General features: G+C 37.1%; 1 protein-coding gene across 1 annotated transcript; it reads right to left on the minus strand.

Annotated features, from left to right (window-relative positions):
* Positions 1–9,761: 9,761 nt before the first annotated feature.
* Positions 9,762–13,506, minus strand: LOC134821722 (uncharacterized). Its single transcript, XM_063832454.1, has 5 exons — positions 13,330–13,506; positions 13,058–13,184; positions 11,632–11,760; positions 11,364–11,430; positions 9,762–10,688 (listed from the first exon to the last, which is right to left on the minus strand). Exons 1-5 carry the CDS (start codon positions 13,499–13,501, stop codon positions 10,053–10,055), a joined length of 1,131 nt encoding a protein of 376 aa, XP_063688524.1. The 5' UTR covers positions 13,502–13,506; the 3' UTR covers positions 9,762–10,052.
* Positions 13,507–16,824: the final 3,318 nt, after the last annotated feature.

A 16,824-nucleotide genomic window follows, 5' to 3' on the forward strand; every position in this document is an offset into this window, starting at 1 on the left:
CTTGAGATAGCCATCTACTTCCAGGAGATTTCACTGGAGGAACTGTTCCTGAGTCGAATCCTCTTCGCAGAGTGAACTTTTTGGACGAGGGTACGTATGTGATACTGATACCTCCAAAGTCTCTGTCTAGTGAAGAAAGTTGTATTTATAAAAAATTGATATATTTTAGTTTTACCATAGATTCTGTATAACTATATCTTTGTGTATTAAATTTTGCAAGATAACCAATTAATTTCCTAATTTATCATCAAATTAACTGCAATTTTGAACTGACCGGATCGTTTGAGACATTCGCTCTGAGCTTTCAGAAGACTGCGCTCTAGCCGAACAGATATTTACCAGCGTTCTTGCTCCAAATTCCTGGAAGTAAATATTTCCATTACCTGGCACAAAGATTCCTAGGATTATTAGTATTTTGAATTAAATGTCCAATTTCAATTTCTATCATCGGACTTGAATATATAATCATTTTTACTGCTTATAATAACTGCTTTTCTTGCTCACTGTAACTGTAAGCTGTATTAAAAACGAATACAAATTTATTTTTTTGAAATTAAAAAAAAAGCCCAAAAAGATGCAAAAATGTCGGATTTTTAATCTTAATATTAATAATAATATATGTATGTTATTGTATGTACAGGGTGGGCCAAAAGTCAGTACCCATACGTTGGGTCTTATACCTCCGCCGTGTTTTATATCTGAGAGTTGTTGCTTAATTGCAAATGGCATATTGTACCTACTTGTTCGAGGATTCCGTCGCCAAAATTTGAAAATTCGAATATTTTAGACCACGCCCATTCAATATTAAAACATTTATATTATTCTCTCTGAACATGCTGGACGCCTAATTTTTTGAATAATTCACCCAGTCAATTTTGTTAACGAGATACACAAAATGCTTAATAATCTCGTTATTTTTAATCTGTTTCACATAATTTTTTCAGATCAAATGCAACATTTAATAATCTACCGTCTCTGAAAAAATTAGGCGTCCAGCATGTTCAGAGAGAATAATATAAATGTTTTAATATTGAATGGGCGTGGTCTAAAATAGGGTGATTATGTGACACCGTGACACGACACTTTAATTGGGCAGCCTTAACGATTCCCATAATGTTTAACGGGGTGGTTAACGGGGTCACCTTATCACGTGATTAGGTAAGCCAATCACCTGATCACACGTAATGAATAAACTCATTATGCTTCGTATCTCGGTGATCTGAGAAGCTAAAACTCTAATTTTTTCAGGACAAACGTAATTCGAATGGCCAAACACAATTTAATAAAATTTGGCTCGATCCGACTATCCAAACTATCAAATAAATGCGAAAATGAACCTTAATTTTTTAAAAAATGAACGCGAATATTTTTCGATTTGACAAATTCCTCGAACCAGTGGTGGTATTAAGTCATACCAGAAAGAATTATTTCAATTGGGCACTCAGTGACTGAGCTATTAAGGCCAACGTATAGTATGGGTACGTATAGTATGGGTACTGACTTTTGGCCCACCCTGTATATAAATCATAAATATCTTGACAAGAATGGAATGAGAGTAAACGTTTACCACATTGAGTATTGGCTTCATTGGCATGAGATCCTTGAGGACATGTTCTACAGAATCCTGAACTCTCTTCACTGTATGTGTTTGTAGGACATTGTTGACATTCTGTCATAGAAGTGTCTTTGTAGTTGCCAGCTGGGCAGGGGTCTAAAGTGGATAAGGATTAATAGGAGAACGATAAGGTCATATCAAAAGGCCATTAAATCTCAGCAGTTTAAGCCATCAAGAAATTGTTCAATCTAGTATCAGGCTCCATTATGATATGTTTGAAATTATTTAAAATGTATTGCGAATGGAATGAGAGTAAACGTTTACCACATTTAGTATTGTCTTCATTAGCATGAGATCCTTGAGGACATGTTCTACAGAATCCTGAACTCTCTTCACTGTATGTGTTGGTAAATATGCTCAATATTTATCCCGATAGTGGGTTATTAGCAACAAGGACCTATATAATGCATGCTGCATCGTTACACCACTCTCAGGAAGGGTTACTAAATCCAGAAAAAAAATGTTTGGACACATTCTGAGAAGTGACTGTAACTCTCCTCCGTAGTTAGCTCTTGCTTTTGCTGTTTGTAGTATGATAAGTATGAAGGGTATAATTGGCAGGCATCAAAGTAACATTTAAAAAATTATTTTGAGTAATCTTAATAAAAGAAATATAAAATTAAACAATACAGATGACTACAGATCATTTTATATTTGTATCAATCAGTGTTATTTCAGCTTCAAGCTGACTTAAATCAAGCAAAGCAAACGTTTACCTGTGGTATCGACATTATTTATCATCATCAAGATACTGAAGATAGTCAGAAGATGAGGGAAGATGCCCCTTTTAGCTCTTCCCATCATTTAACGGGTGATACTCGTAAAATATCTGTTCCATATATTGGACCGTCGACGAGTCCAACTCGGTGCGCGTCCTGGTAGGTTGTAAACCTACAAGTACAACCCATCATATATCGAGTTCAGGATCACGCAAAAGACGGCTTGCTAGTACAAAATAGTCAATGATTAAATTAAAATATGTGTATAGAAAATTATATCCATCTTTAAACATAAGACTAAAATGTGAAATATTATTGTTGCAATGTTGATCGAATGCGAGAAGTAGTTAGTTATGTTAGCAAACTAGTTTTCAGATGTGAGTAAGCGCTGAGGACATCCTTTTACGTAAGGGGTCCAACTTATGTTATTTATTTGTACTTCTAAGCATAGTGGTCACTGTTTTTGGACCCTGATCAATTATCAATTTTTGACAAAAAGAACAGGGTGTAGGGTCGCATACGTAGTCCAAGCACCTAGTATTGGACCCTTGAATCCGAACCAAAGGACTCAGCATGTAACTTAATAACCTGCCATCAGATCTAGAGCCCTGTTACTGGGCCTGAGATCCACAAGACCTGGCATGTTACTTAAGTATCCGAGACCGGGGTTTCAATGGTAAGAACAACTTAGAATGAGCAGACCGTTAGTCAATGTGATTAACGGGCAGTGCAGTAGGAACCGACCGCGACCAGTTTAAAGGTTTTGGCTAGGCCGGACCGGAAAATACCAGATATTTCCAATTTCGGTTTGCCGCATTTCGCCGAGAAGAAGACATTTTTTATCAATTATAATATTAAAAGCCATGTGGACACAATGAGAGAATGAGAAAGTGCTTACAGTCCGAACTCCGACTATCTGTGTTCATGCCCTATTTCAAATTTCAACCAATTTTCTGCTCTGCGAGTAGCAGTCACTTGTTGATATGTTGTGCGAGCAGTGCAGAGGTCACTGATTGATCTCATGCGTTATGAGCAGAGCTAGAAAAGAGTTAGAATAAAATTAAAACACACATTGCAAGAAATCACTGCGCTTTGCCTAGTACAAATGTACAAATTGCTTTATAAATATAAAGCTTATGAGAGCAGGATGCTGGATCTTGGGCTCTACTTCAAAGGCTTTAGAACTAGAAGTTAAGCCCAAGATCCAGCAGCCAGCTCTCATAAGTTCGTGGCGTCGATGTAACCGAGGACAATGTCCATTGTCCAATGTGTTTAATGGCATAATGGCCTTTGTTTTATTCCTAGACAGAAGGGGAGTTAGCAACGGGTTCGCTTACCACAATAAAGCAGGGACCCTCTGCTTGAAATGCTCATTAATAAATCATAAATGGTAGCTATTTTGACTCTCTGTGTTATATTACACAAAATGTCACATGAACGGAACTTGAACATTTGCTGACAGATAACAATAGGGACTCTGGGTGGAAGATGAATGATTGAAATTCCAACAGCATCTTGTTCCCTGCATTGTGCTGATTCCGGGAAGCATTCTCTTTAGGGGTCGTTCACATATTACGTAATCAGCCGAGGGGGGGGGGGGGGGGGGGGGGGGGGGGGGGTTTGGACTTTGGTCGTTGATTACGTAATCAAAATTTAATACCAATTGGACATTGGACAATTTTCGTTAATTATGTAATCAAAATTTTCGTTTTTTAAACCAATTTTCGTTTAGTAAGTGCTTTGCGATTATTTCATTCATTTATCCGTTGTGATAGCTTTTAATAAATAAATGGCTTAACATGAACATGTCACAGTGCTGGCAAGCACGAGCGGTGTCTTTATTGGGGGTATACTATGTACCCCCTTTACTATTCTATCCCCTTAACTATTATACCCCCTTTACACCCCCTTTGGTACACGTCGGAAGCCTCTTTCGTGCACGCGAAGCGTGCACTCCGGCCGGAGGCGGCGGCCGAAGGCCGACGCCTCCGGCAGGAGTTTTTCAGGCATTAAGACTCATCGGAAGTCGTTCAGCAGATTTATTTTTAGTTCAAAATATTCTAATTTGATGTCAAAGATGTCAGAAATAAAAAATAGTTATGTTGAGATTTTTAAAAATTTGCATAAAATACTCGCCAGCACTGTTATACGAAATTCGGTAAAAAACCCGAAATCGCCATATTCAGGTGCCTTAAAAACCATGTTAAAATTGAGTTAGAGATCTGAAACTTTGCAGGGCGTCTAGACGTTGACCTAATCGACTGTAAAAAAAGTTTTCAAGTTTCAGGAGCATCGGGAAATTGGTTTTCTAGAACCCCTGTTTTACGACAGATTGTCGTGATCACAATGCTGGCAAGCATTACCGTCGCCCTTATATTCACAATACTATTTACCCCCTATACTATTATATCCCCTTTTTTGTTTTCCAGGCATTAAGACTCATCGAAAGTAGTTCAGCAGGTATATTTAAGTTCAAAACATTCTAATTCAATGTTAAAGATGACAGGAATAAGAAATAGTTATATGAAGGTTTTTAAGAAATTTGCGCAAAATACGCGCCAGCATGTTATACGAAATTAGGTAAAAAACCCAAAATCGCCATATTGAGGTGCCTTAAAAACCATGTTAAAATTGAGTAAGAGATCTGAAACTTTGCAGGGCGTCTAGACCTTGTCCAAATCGATTGTAATCAAAATTTCATGTTTCAGCAGTATCGGCAAGTGGGTTTTCTGGAACCTCTGTTTTACAACAGATTGTCGTGAAGTATATATATGTATATATGTATATATGTATGTATAGACGCTTTTGGCAGTCAATTGTAGCCTACATTTAAGTGTCCGTAGATCCAAAAGTATAAACGATACAGTCATCTCGAACCACAGGTTTTAAAGATAATCGTTTAAGCTTTAGTTTACATTGTATTGAAAAATAATTTAACGTCATCATCATCACTTGATGACGTCATCAAATTAAGTGTTTTTAAAACTTAATTTTTGACAAAGTAACAACTTTTCAAATCGATTTTACACCATTAAGGAGTAATTTTATTCAAAATCTGAGGACATTTTCACCTTAGATAATTGTTCAAGCATTCCGAAAATCTACCGGAAAAGTTTCCTACCTTGCTCCTTCATAAAGATATTTGCTATTGAAGTTAGTGCTTTTTTGAAGAATAATTTTATAAAAACACAAAAGTTGTGAATTAGTATTCTCTGGTGTTGGGCCATCCCTTGGGTTGTGGAGCTCAATTTTGCTTCTTAAAGGTCTAAATTGTGTTATAGGCTAGTTTTAAAGTTGAAAATCGAAAAGTTGCACACGTGGGGACACGCCCAAATTGATTTAAAATAGCTAAAATCACTAAAAATTGTTATTTTCACGATTTTTATCAACTTTGGAGTCCCGTTGTGATCCAAGTTCTTTTTGAAATCTTCTGAAACTTTGCATGCTTATCAAACTATATATTAAATACCACTATGCAAAAATTTACGGTGATTCAATATTGTATGCGCACGCAACGTCCGCTCAAAGTTTGCACGTGCGAAAGGTGAGAATTTTGCTCATTCGTGATTTCGAATATATTCTGCTTTCCACGATATTTAAATGGCATTATATATGAATTTAATGCCAACCTAAATGAGTAAAAAGTGCCATATTCAGTCGGTTATCGACAGATATACCTACCTAAACACAAGGAAAAGTTTTCAAAGGCAGAATATCGAAATCGTTGAAATTATCTCCTTATTTATAATTATGTAATGAAGTTTCGACTGTGTAAATTATCCTGACATTATAATCAAAAAGAGATGATATTTGACCAAAACCCATAATCATGGGTAGAGTGTACCGCTGCCAGTGTCTCTCTTTTCCAAACAAAAGGAAATGATATTAATTTGAGGAACCGTCCGCTAATGCAAAATGATACCGAGAATGAAATCGGTCGCTCGCTTTTCCCATTTAATAAGCTTTATTACAATTCGTAAGCCGTGAATGAATGGGAAAAGCGAGCGACCGATTTCATTCTCGGTATCATTTTGCATTAGCGGACGGTTCCTCAAATTAATATCATTTCCTTTTGTTTGGAAAAGAGAGACACTGGCAGCGGTACACTCTACCCATGATTATGGGTTTTGGTCAAATATATACATACATATATATATACATATATACATATATATATTCAGGGATAGACGCTTTGCCAGTGAATTATAGCCTGTATTTAAGTGTCCGTAGATTCTAAAGTATAAAGATACAGCCATTTCGGACCACAGGTCTTGAAGATAATTGTTTAGACTTTAGTTTACATTATGTTAAAAAGTAATTCAACGTCATCATCACCACTTGATGACGTCATCAAGTTAACCATTTTTAAAACTTGATTTTTCACAAAGTAATCATTTTTCAAATCGATTTTACGCCATTAAGGAGTAATTTTATTCAAAATTTGAGGGCGTATTGAAGTTAGATAATTGTTTAAGCATTCTGAAAATCTACCGGAAAGTTTTTCTAGCTTGCTCCTTCATAAAGATATTCGCTATTGAAGTTAGTGCTTTTTTAAAGAATAATTTTATAAAAACGCTAATTTTACGTTCTAGTATTCTCTGGTGTTGCACCATCCCTTGGGTTGTGGAGCTCAATTTTGCTTCCTAAAGCTCTAAATTGTGTCATAGGCTAGTTTTAAAGTTGAAAATCGAAAAGTTGCACACGTGGGGACACGCCCAAATTGATAGAAAATTGCTAAAATCACTGAAAATTGCTGTTTTCACCAATTTCCGTCAACTTTGGAGTGCCGTTGTGATTACAGTTCTTCTTAAAATACTTTGAAACTTTGCATGCTTATCAAACTATATATAAAACACCATCATGCAAAAATTTACGGTGATTCAATATTGGATGCGCACGCAACTTCCGCTCAAGGTTTGCACGTGCGAAAGGTTAAAATTTTGCTCATTCGTGATTTTGAACAAATTCTGCTTTGCCACGACAGTTCAATGTCATTATATATGAATTTAATGCCAACTTGAATGAGTATAAAGTGGCATATTCAGTCAGTGATCGACCGATATGCTTACCTAAACACAAGGAAATGTTTTCAAAGGAAAAATTTCGAAATCGTTGAAATAACCTCCTTATTAATATTAATGAAGTTATGAGTTTACATTTCGGCTTTGTAAAGTACCCTGACATTATAATAAAAAAGAGATGATATTTTACCAAAACCCATAATCATGGGTAGAGTGGAGCGCTGCCAGTGTCTCTCTTTCCCAAACAAAAGGCAATGATATCAATTTGAATGACCGTTATCAAATGCAAAATGATACCGAGAATGAAATCGGTCGCTCGCTTTTCCCATTCATTTACAATTGAAATAGATTACATGTTATAAATCGAAACTTATTACAATTCGTAAGCCATGAATGAGTGGGAAAAGCGAGCGACCGATTTCATTCTCGGTATCATTTTGCATTTGATAACGGTCATTCAAATTGATATCATTGCCTTTTGTTTGGGAAAGAGAGACACTGGCAGCGCTCCACTCTACCCATGATTATGGGTTTTGGTAAAATAATATATAGTAATAAAATTAAATCTTGATTACGGGGGGGGGGGGGGGTCAAACCTTGATTACGTAATATAGGGGGGGGGGGTTCGGTCTTGATTACGGTTGATTACGGAGGGGGGGGGGTAAAAATTGCCAAAATATTGATTACGTAATATGTGAACGACCCCTTACGGCTACGCTCTTATCATTCTGTAGAATGAGATATCATTCATTTAAAATTGGATAAATATAGGCCTGAATTGGATCCAATTAGAAGAGCTGAGCGCTCAATTATGACAGCATCTGGTACCACCTTCTGAAAGCTAGCAGACAACTGGCCCAGAGAAACGAAAATAAAATGATTTTTATTGACCAGTGAATTCCACGCCTCCACAGTCGCTTGTTATCATAACAAGCGACCGTGGAAGCGTGGAATTCACTGGTCACTGAGAGCACTGACTGGATGCCCCTTAGCAAGAATTTAGACACAAATATACATTTCAGGAACATTTAAAAAAGAAATTTCCGGTTGAATATCCGGCCAAATTCTTGGAAACCGGACAAAAACCGGAACTTGACATTAAAGCCGGATATCCGTTCGGAACCGGATTCAGGCGGATATCCGGTCAGTTCCTAGGGCAGTGCAACCTACCATGCTTTGTCTCTTGAATACATGATAGTCCAGGGCCAGGGGAGTTATGTAAAACCACTCTCTCATTGTTTAAAACCATTTTCTCATTATGTTACACAATTCCTCATTACGTAAAACCATTAACTATAGTAGCAGAGAGTAGTCACTTCGATGTAAAGAATTTCTGATAACACAGGGACCTTTAGCTTTGCAAGGTCGTTCTAAATCAAAATTACTTAGGCCTAGGGTCACAAATATCAGTTTCTGTATGAGATAAATAATTGGTAATTGGTAATTTCCACCCTGTTTGATCTTAATCATGCTCGCCTGCGTATTTCTGCAGCTATTTTAAATGCTGCTAGAGAGCTAGTATAGAAGAGGTGTCTTCGTTATGATTCTAAACCTCTCATCGTTGTAGCTGATTATAACTTAATACAAAGCAAACAGGTAAGATATACATTATACTGTAGTTAAGGGAAAATTCTCTTAGAGTTCAATTAAAATGTTTATGGTATAATTGTTAGAATTCCGATGATCACACAAATTAGTGAGCTGTTGTTTTAATAATTTATTGTTGCTACATATCGGTTTAGAGAGGGGTTGACTACAGTTCTTTTGTTTTCAATTTTTTTAAAGCTTACTGATAATGCTGTACAAACTTCAAAATATAAATATTTTAATTTAGTTATCATGTACCAGTTTTAACTTTTATCGCTACTCAAATAAAATTGTTCATTTGCATCCTCTAATTTTCAGTTTCACAACTGTTGTAATCCACATATGATAATATGGATATAAGACTATAAGAGACGGGTTTGTTAGTATAGTATCATTACAGTTGCTATGTTGGCGATAATTAAGTGCCATCAGTTTTGTCTATCTCAGAATTTGAACAATTGGTTTGAGTTTATATCCGTCAAAAATTCGTATTAGGACTCGATAACTGGGTGTAAATCGTCTTTAGGACTGTTGTACAAAGTAAGAAAGAGCACCAAATTGATTACGAATATTTGATGTTTGCCAATGAGTCGAATTTTTGACGGTTATATTTTGTATGTTATTAATGTTTAAATTTAATTGGACTTGTTCAATACTTTTTACGTTCGCTTGATGCAATAAAACTCGTTTTTCTTGTTAAATTAAAAAACCCGCGAGGCCGTGATGCACATGAGTAGCTTAGATAGCACAAATAATCAGCAATAATGAATAAAGCGCGAGCGCTTAACCAATTATTGATTATGTCTCGTTTTAAACGAACAAATTTTTAAATAAAATTAACAACAAATTTCAACGATGGCCTCTTCGTACTGACTTTTCAAGGTCGTGGAAAAATAAAAACATTTAAAAAATATAATCTATTTGCAATAGAAATTGTTACTAAAAAGATTCAATAATATGAATCAACGTAGATCTTATTTCAAATAATAAGCCGAATTGTTACAATGAAAACATTACACATTATCATCCTGCAATACAAACGATGCATTCACAATCTGTAAACGTAATAAATTTTAATACAAATAATACCCTGCATTTCTTCTAAAAACATCATTTTGAAGAACATTTAGGTAAAACGTTATCTGAAGATTTACTTATAGTAGCCCTACTAGGAACCTCCTGCACATTCCGACTAAAGTCAGTGTTTACCGGGACCACGCCCGTACTTTTAGTAATATCACTCCTTCTCTTGCCCACATGCACTGAACACGCCTGTCTATTAAACCTGGTCATGTTAAGTGACATTACACGTGACATGTCCCCATCATGCTGTAACTTCACTCCCTGGCATCGAGCCAACTGAAACATGACCACCTTCAGCGTGGTCCGCATCCCCCGGCCTCGTATCACCAGGATGATAGGGTTAAAGAAGGAGGAGAGAGCGGGGGAGTACACGATACAGAAGTACCATACCCACAGAGGGTACTTGTCGTCAGGTACAACACGGTACTCCTCGTGGAAGAAGAATGCTACCAGGGAGGGCAGGAAGGAGAGCATGGCGATGACGCACAGGAAGAAGATTGTGACGACGACTTTGTTGATGTCGTCGTTACGGCGGGTGTTGTAGGGCCGGGTTTTCTTGCGCTGGACGAGCAGGAGGAGAGTTGTGAACCAGGCTAGGAAGCAGACAAGGTACCATGGTACAACTGTAAGTACCATGCTGTTCAGGTATTGCAGGAATCCAACCTGAGAGAGAGAGATTTAGGAAATGGAACTGTATATTAATCAAAGATTCTTGTGCTTTTTTAATCACGAAATATTATTAGATCTCTTTGACTCTAATTCAGTCAGCACTTTTACGCAAACTGTGTAATAACACAGTCTGCCATTTACATGGTAGACTCGGATATTATGAGTTTTTTATGGCAGACTATATTCACGTCCATACTTGACACTCAACATATCCTGTTTAATTCTTTAACTAAGCTTTCCAGTTTTGATGGTCAGACTTTAAGCAGGGTTTGCTCGAGGGCCGAGCATTATTATTAATCACTTGAGTTTATAAATATATTCCAACCCCACTCATTTTCCTGATTAATCTCGATCGATACGAATAGTAAAGTTGATAGCAGTATCGCTAATATTACCCACGATTCATTACTGTCATCACGTTACGTAATATAAATATAATATCTATAATAATACGTGCTCACATCACAGTTAGCTTCATGCATATTCGTCCTCAATTTCACGCCTACTGGTCAACTCAATCGATTATAAACACGAGCCCTGTACCAACCAATCAAGCCCAAGTTAAGGACAAGATTCATCAATTCATTTAATCAAATCAGTGCAGGATCTGAGAGTGTAGGATTATTGTGGGGTTAATACCACTGTGATCTGCAGGGAAGGAGGACTAACCTTACAGTAGACTGATTGTATGAGCACCTCCCACTTGCACTGACCCAGAGCGTAGAAATATATCGAGCTGAAATAACAAATTGGTTTTAAAACAATTAGTGGGCCGCCGCCCTTGGAGTGGACTGCATTACCATCACTAGCTGATGGTAATTGCTTCATCGCCCCATTAATCAAACCACAGGGGATCCCGATCAACAAAAGAATTAAATAACTTAGGTATTGTAGTTGTAGTATACTATACTATAGTTATAGTATAGTTGTAGTATACCTGATGAGAATGTGTACGATCCAGAAAGTGAACACCCATACGAAGTAAGTACCGTGAAGGGTATAACGAGGTCGCATTATCATCACTAGGCGCTGTAGGCTGATAAAACTTGTCAGTAACAACGAAAACCTGGGTAAAGTTGTGCGTGAGTCATTTTTCATATTTTAAAAATTTATTCATTTATTTGTAAATTTCCTTTAAGATGTCCAGAGAGTTTCCAAATTTAACCAGGAGCAGCATCTGAGCATGACGTAACCGTCACCTGAATTTTTTGACAGCGAGCGATTAAATAGAGTGTTCTTTTTTAACAGCTGTCGAGTTTAATGCACTATCAAGTTTAACCTCCATTAAAGCATTATGATTAAAAACAGTTGCGAAATTCTCAAATTCAGATTTATAAAACTGCTGCATTGAACAGACACAAATTTGAAATCATTCCGTTTCTCGAGGAAGTAAATACCAGACCGGGTGGTCTGCAGACCGCCCGGTCTGGTATTTACTGCAGTTCCTTACTGACAGCATGTTATATTTGTCATTTGAACCACTCATGTCACTTACAGCTCACAGTTAACTTTATGGAAGTAGTCAAATTCTGCATTCTGACAAATGTTTATTTATTTCAGAAGTTATATGGCATATCCGCAATCCGATTTTGATGCTTTTAAAGACGTAGACAAGAGTTGGCAGCTAATTATCGCAATTTAACCCATTAAATTAAGCCATAAACAGATCTGGTTAATCCTTTCTACGGTTAGGATTGAATAGTAATATGGTAGTTATATTACAGTAATATTGAACTTTCAGAATTCAATATTACTGCAACTTCCAGAATTTATAATGGAAGGCAGGAAATTAAAACAATCCAAGTATATATTATGGTAAGATGAGAATGAAAATTTTATTCGAAGAAGAAGAACTGAGCCCGGGATATAAGGTACTGACCTGAAGAAGAACTGAGCCCGGGATATAAGGTACTGACCTGAAGAAGAAGAATTGAGCCCGGGATATAAGGTACTGACCTGAAGAAGAAGAACTGAGCCCGGGATATAAGGTACTGACCTGAAGAAGAAGAACTGAGCACGGGATATAAGGTACTGACCTGAAGAAGAAGAACTGAGCCCGGGATATAAGGTACTGACCTGAAGAAGAAGAATTGAGCCCGGGATATAAGGTACTGACCTGAAGAAGAAGAATTGAGCCCGGGATATAAGGTACTGACCTGAAGAAGAAGAATTGAGCCCGGGATATAAGGTACTGACCTGAAGAAGAAGAATTGAGCCCGGGATATAAGGTACTGACCTGAAGAAGAAGAATTGAGCCCGGGATATAAGGTACTGACCTGAAGAAGAAGAACTGAGCCCGGGATATAAGGTACTGACCTGAAGAAGAAGAACTGAGCCCGGGATATAAGGTACTGACTACTGACCTGAAGAAGAAGAATTGAGCCCGGGATATAAGGTACTGAGGGATGGTCACGTGGTCTGTGTCTGTTACTAGTTCTCCCCGGAGGAAAGAGACCGCTGCTACTGACGACAGTGCTATACTCATGAAATCTGGAGGGGAGATGTTGGTTATTATTTTGGAACCCAATTACGCTTTTCAAAGTGGTTTTTTAATGATTTTACTCGGCATTATTCATGACATGATTCATCATGATGAACAACTATAATAACATTCAATCTACTTTAACTAACTAACCTGAAAAAGCGAGGAGACAGAACATTTTAGAAATGAGTTTTCTTGGTTTTTTAAAGTGGTAGTAAAACACGAATCCATTGAGAAGAGACGAAACAAGGAGCATGAAGAGAAGAGAGAGTCCAAATCCTCGATCTATAGTCACGCCAGCCCCGTTCTTGCCAAATACAGCCATTTTAATGCACTATTGGTAAATATTTTAAGTTAAACATAATATTGCAATCGTACATTTTATCGGCTTATGAAAAATAAACGCTTGTGTATAACTATAATATTTACAAAAATCACAACAATCACAAAGTTTCAACGCAGCTAAATAAAAATGATTAAAAGGTTTTTAATATAACCCCCTGATATAACACCGTGTAATAAGTCAAGATGTCTCACCTGTAAACCATTCAGGTCAAGTAATATTTTCACCAGTTACGTTACTAATAATTCTTTCATGTTAACTCACTCTGAATCCTTTTCTTGTAAATCTTCTTCTATTATCTATCTCCTCACTTGTTCTTGTGGTATTCAATATGTTGGGCTCACAGAACAGCGCCTTAATGAACGCATGAATGGACACCGTGCTTCGGTTAAAGCCGGCAAATCCTCCTTTGTCCATGACCACTTTAATACTCCCGGTCATAATTTTCATGACGCCTCCATTCAAATTATTGATTTTATTGACCCTTCCTCTACTGAAGACCCTCGTCTGGCCTTAGCTGACAGGGAACTTCTTTGGATTAATCTCCTGAGCACTGCTCACCCTCTAGGTCTCAATGACAACGTAAAAGGTTCTGGTAATATTTCTAAAAGCAACTTTAACGATATTTATTTTAAAAATAAAATAAAAAGATATAAAAGAGGACATGGCAGAAAAAAGAAAAACAAAAGCCATGAAGATAGAATATACAAAAGGACTCTCACTTTAAGAGAGATTGACAATAAATATGAAAGTTTAAAAAGAAAAATGTCTGAAAGCAAATACAGCTTTTATAAAGATATAAGTAGCCTTCAAAAAGGCGAGCTCAAGCAACTTAGCTCTCATTCCCTCTGCAAATCTGGAGCCATTTTCCTTGTTATACAATCTTTTGCTGGCCAAGACAGCACTTCTTCTCCTAATATCACCTCTGTTAATAGCGAGTTTATCACTTTTCACTATTGTTCTAAAATATTTGATAAACTCCGAATAGAATCAGTCATTCGTGACTCTAGGATCTTGACTCTTCTCCCTCCAAACCTTACGCCTTTCCTTCCCTTAAAAGTTTACTATAAGTACGATATTCCTGTCGGGCGTAAGCTTTTTAATTATAATAGATTCCTTAAATCACTTGATAATACTACTATTTCCTCCATCCTGGAAGGTGATTGCCCCTGTTCCAGTAACCCTTATTGCTATCAGCCTCGAGGCCACATCATCACCGGTGACCTTGCTTTCATTGAGCACGAGGATTTAAGAGGCATCATGAGTTACGGTACCAAATTTAGGGAACCTGTGTCTGTTCCTCCTGAGCAAATCTTGGAGAGCCTCAACGAGTGTTCAGCCAACTTCGCCACCCGTATGGCTAGGAAGCATGGACTTTCATGTTTGGAATTCCAGGATTGGAAAGATGAGGTCTCCCGGATCTTCACCAATCGCCTTAACTTCCTCTCCTCCTCCCCTAATAACTTCACTCCCTACAATTCCATTCTACAAAGGGATGATGTTAAATCTTATCTCGACAGTCTTTCTTCTTCTTTTATTATTTGCTCCGTAGATAAAGCTTCAAATAATTATGTTTTTGTCTGAAAGAAGTTTTATCTTTTAACCCTTCTCAACGAACTTGGCTACGATCTCACTTCTCTAGAGTGTCGTGGCAATTCTACTTATCATCCGGTTAACTCTGTAGAGGATGATATTATTCAGGAACATGTGAACTTCATTAAAGATAACTTTAATATTCGTGTTTCCGAGGACAACCTTTGTCTACCGAGAATCTTTTGGATTCCTAAACTTCACAAGAATCCTTATAAGTCTAGATTTATAGCTGGGGCCAGTAAATGTACCACTAAGCAGATATCAGTTGTAGTCAACAAAGCTTTAAAAGTTTTAAAAGAATACTTTTCCAAATACTGCAACTCTATCTACAACAATACTGGAATTAACTGCGACTGGAGCATTAACAGCTCTAAACAGTTCCTGGAAAGGCTGCCTAGACTAGAGATTTTTAATATGCAGGTATACGACTTTACCACTCTGTATACCAATCTAGACCTTCAGGTTGTACAGTCACTGCTTTTCGAGCTAATAGATCTCCTCTTTAGTAATACGAATAAATTTATTTGTGTTTCTCTGTATAAGAACAACAATTTTTTCTCTAAAAAGGAATATAACGGATACTTATGTTTTTCTGCTGATAAACTCAAAACAGCTATTACATTTATTCTGTTTAACACTTTTGTTTGTTTTGGGGATCAGATTTTAAGACAAACGAAAGGCATTCCCATGGGAGGGAATTCTAGTAGCCAGTTCGCTGATCTTTCGCTAGGGAAGTGTGAATTCAACTACATGACACGCCTAATCAAAGAAAAGAAGTTCGGTCTCGCTAAGCTCCTCTCAAGAAACTGCAGATATGTCGACGACCTCAACACCATGAACTATTTGCATTTCTCTAACCTAATCAGGTCCATTTATCCACCTGACCTGCTTATGGAGAGGAGTGGTGACGACAATAAGTCCGTAAACTATCTCGACATCAACATCTCGATGAATAACTCCGGACACGTCGCCACCAAGCTTTACAACAAACTTGATGACTTCAACTTTCCTGTGGTCATGTACACCTTTCCTAACAGTAATATTTCCTCTTCTGTTGGTTATAATGTTTTTTACGGTCAGGTCCTTCGTTACTCTTCCATTATCTCTGACCTTGATTCTTTTCTGTGTTCTACCAACACCCTTTATAGGACACTTCTTTCAAGATGTTATAATGACAGACTCCTGAAGAGTAAATTCAGAAAGCTTCTGAAAGACCGACCTAGTATTCTGTACAAATACAGTATACTTGATGTCAGCGACATCCTTGACATCACATTTAACGTGAACAGGTGATCACTGACGAGTGATTGCTAGGGGGTCTTGGCACATTAAACCGGTACAGGTATTAAACCCCCGAAACCGGTGTGCCAAGTCATCTGCTGATGATGTTCACATAACATTATTTCCTCTCTCCTTTATTCCTTCCGTCTTTTCTTAAACTTACAGTTCAGTTACTTTATTTCACCAGGTCTACCTAAGGATCAATTATTCTTTGGTGGGGTTTCACTTCTGGTATTGGCTTCATTCCCGTTCCTTTTCCTTATTCTTTATACTTATTTTTTTATATAGTTTAATGAGATTGAAGTTTGATAGAAGTTACACCCAACATTCAAAATTGGTTTAAAGGAATGCTTTTACTTTAAAAGCATTTCTCGAATGTCAACTGATTCAGTCCAATTTTTATAATTTAAATGGAATACTAAACAATCCCA

Source organism: Bolinopsis microptera, chromosome 10 (genome assembly GCF_026151205.1).
Source record: "Bolinopsis microptera isolate Bmic1 chromosome 10, MBARI_Bmic_1.0, whole genome shotgun sequence".
In the NCBI taxonomy this organism is placed as follows: Eukaryota; Metazoa; Ctenophora; class Tentaculata; order Lobata; family Bolinopsidae; genus Bolinopsis; species Bolinopsis microptera.

Excerpts from the sequence above, each read along its gene's own strand:
- LOC134821722 (XM_063832454.1), bottom strand. The coding sequence starts at position 13,501 with ATGGCTGTATTTGGCAAGAACGGGGCTGGCGTGACTATAGATCGAGGA. Across the intron at positions 11,431-11,631 it reads ATCGTACACATTCTCATCAG|CTCGATATATTTCTACGCTC; the intron begins GTATACTACAAC and ends TTGTTATTTCAG. Across the intron at positions 10,689-11,363 it reads TACAATCAGTCTACTGTAAG|GTTGGATTCCTGCAATACCT; the intron begins GTTAGTCCTCCT and ends TCTCTCTCTCAG.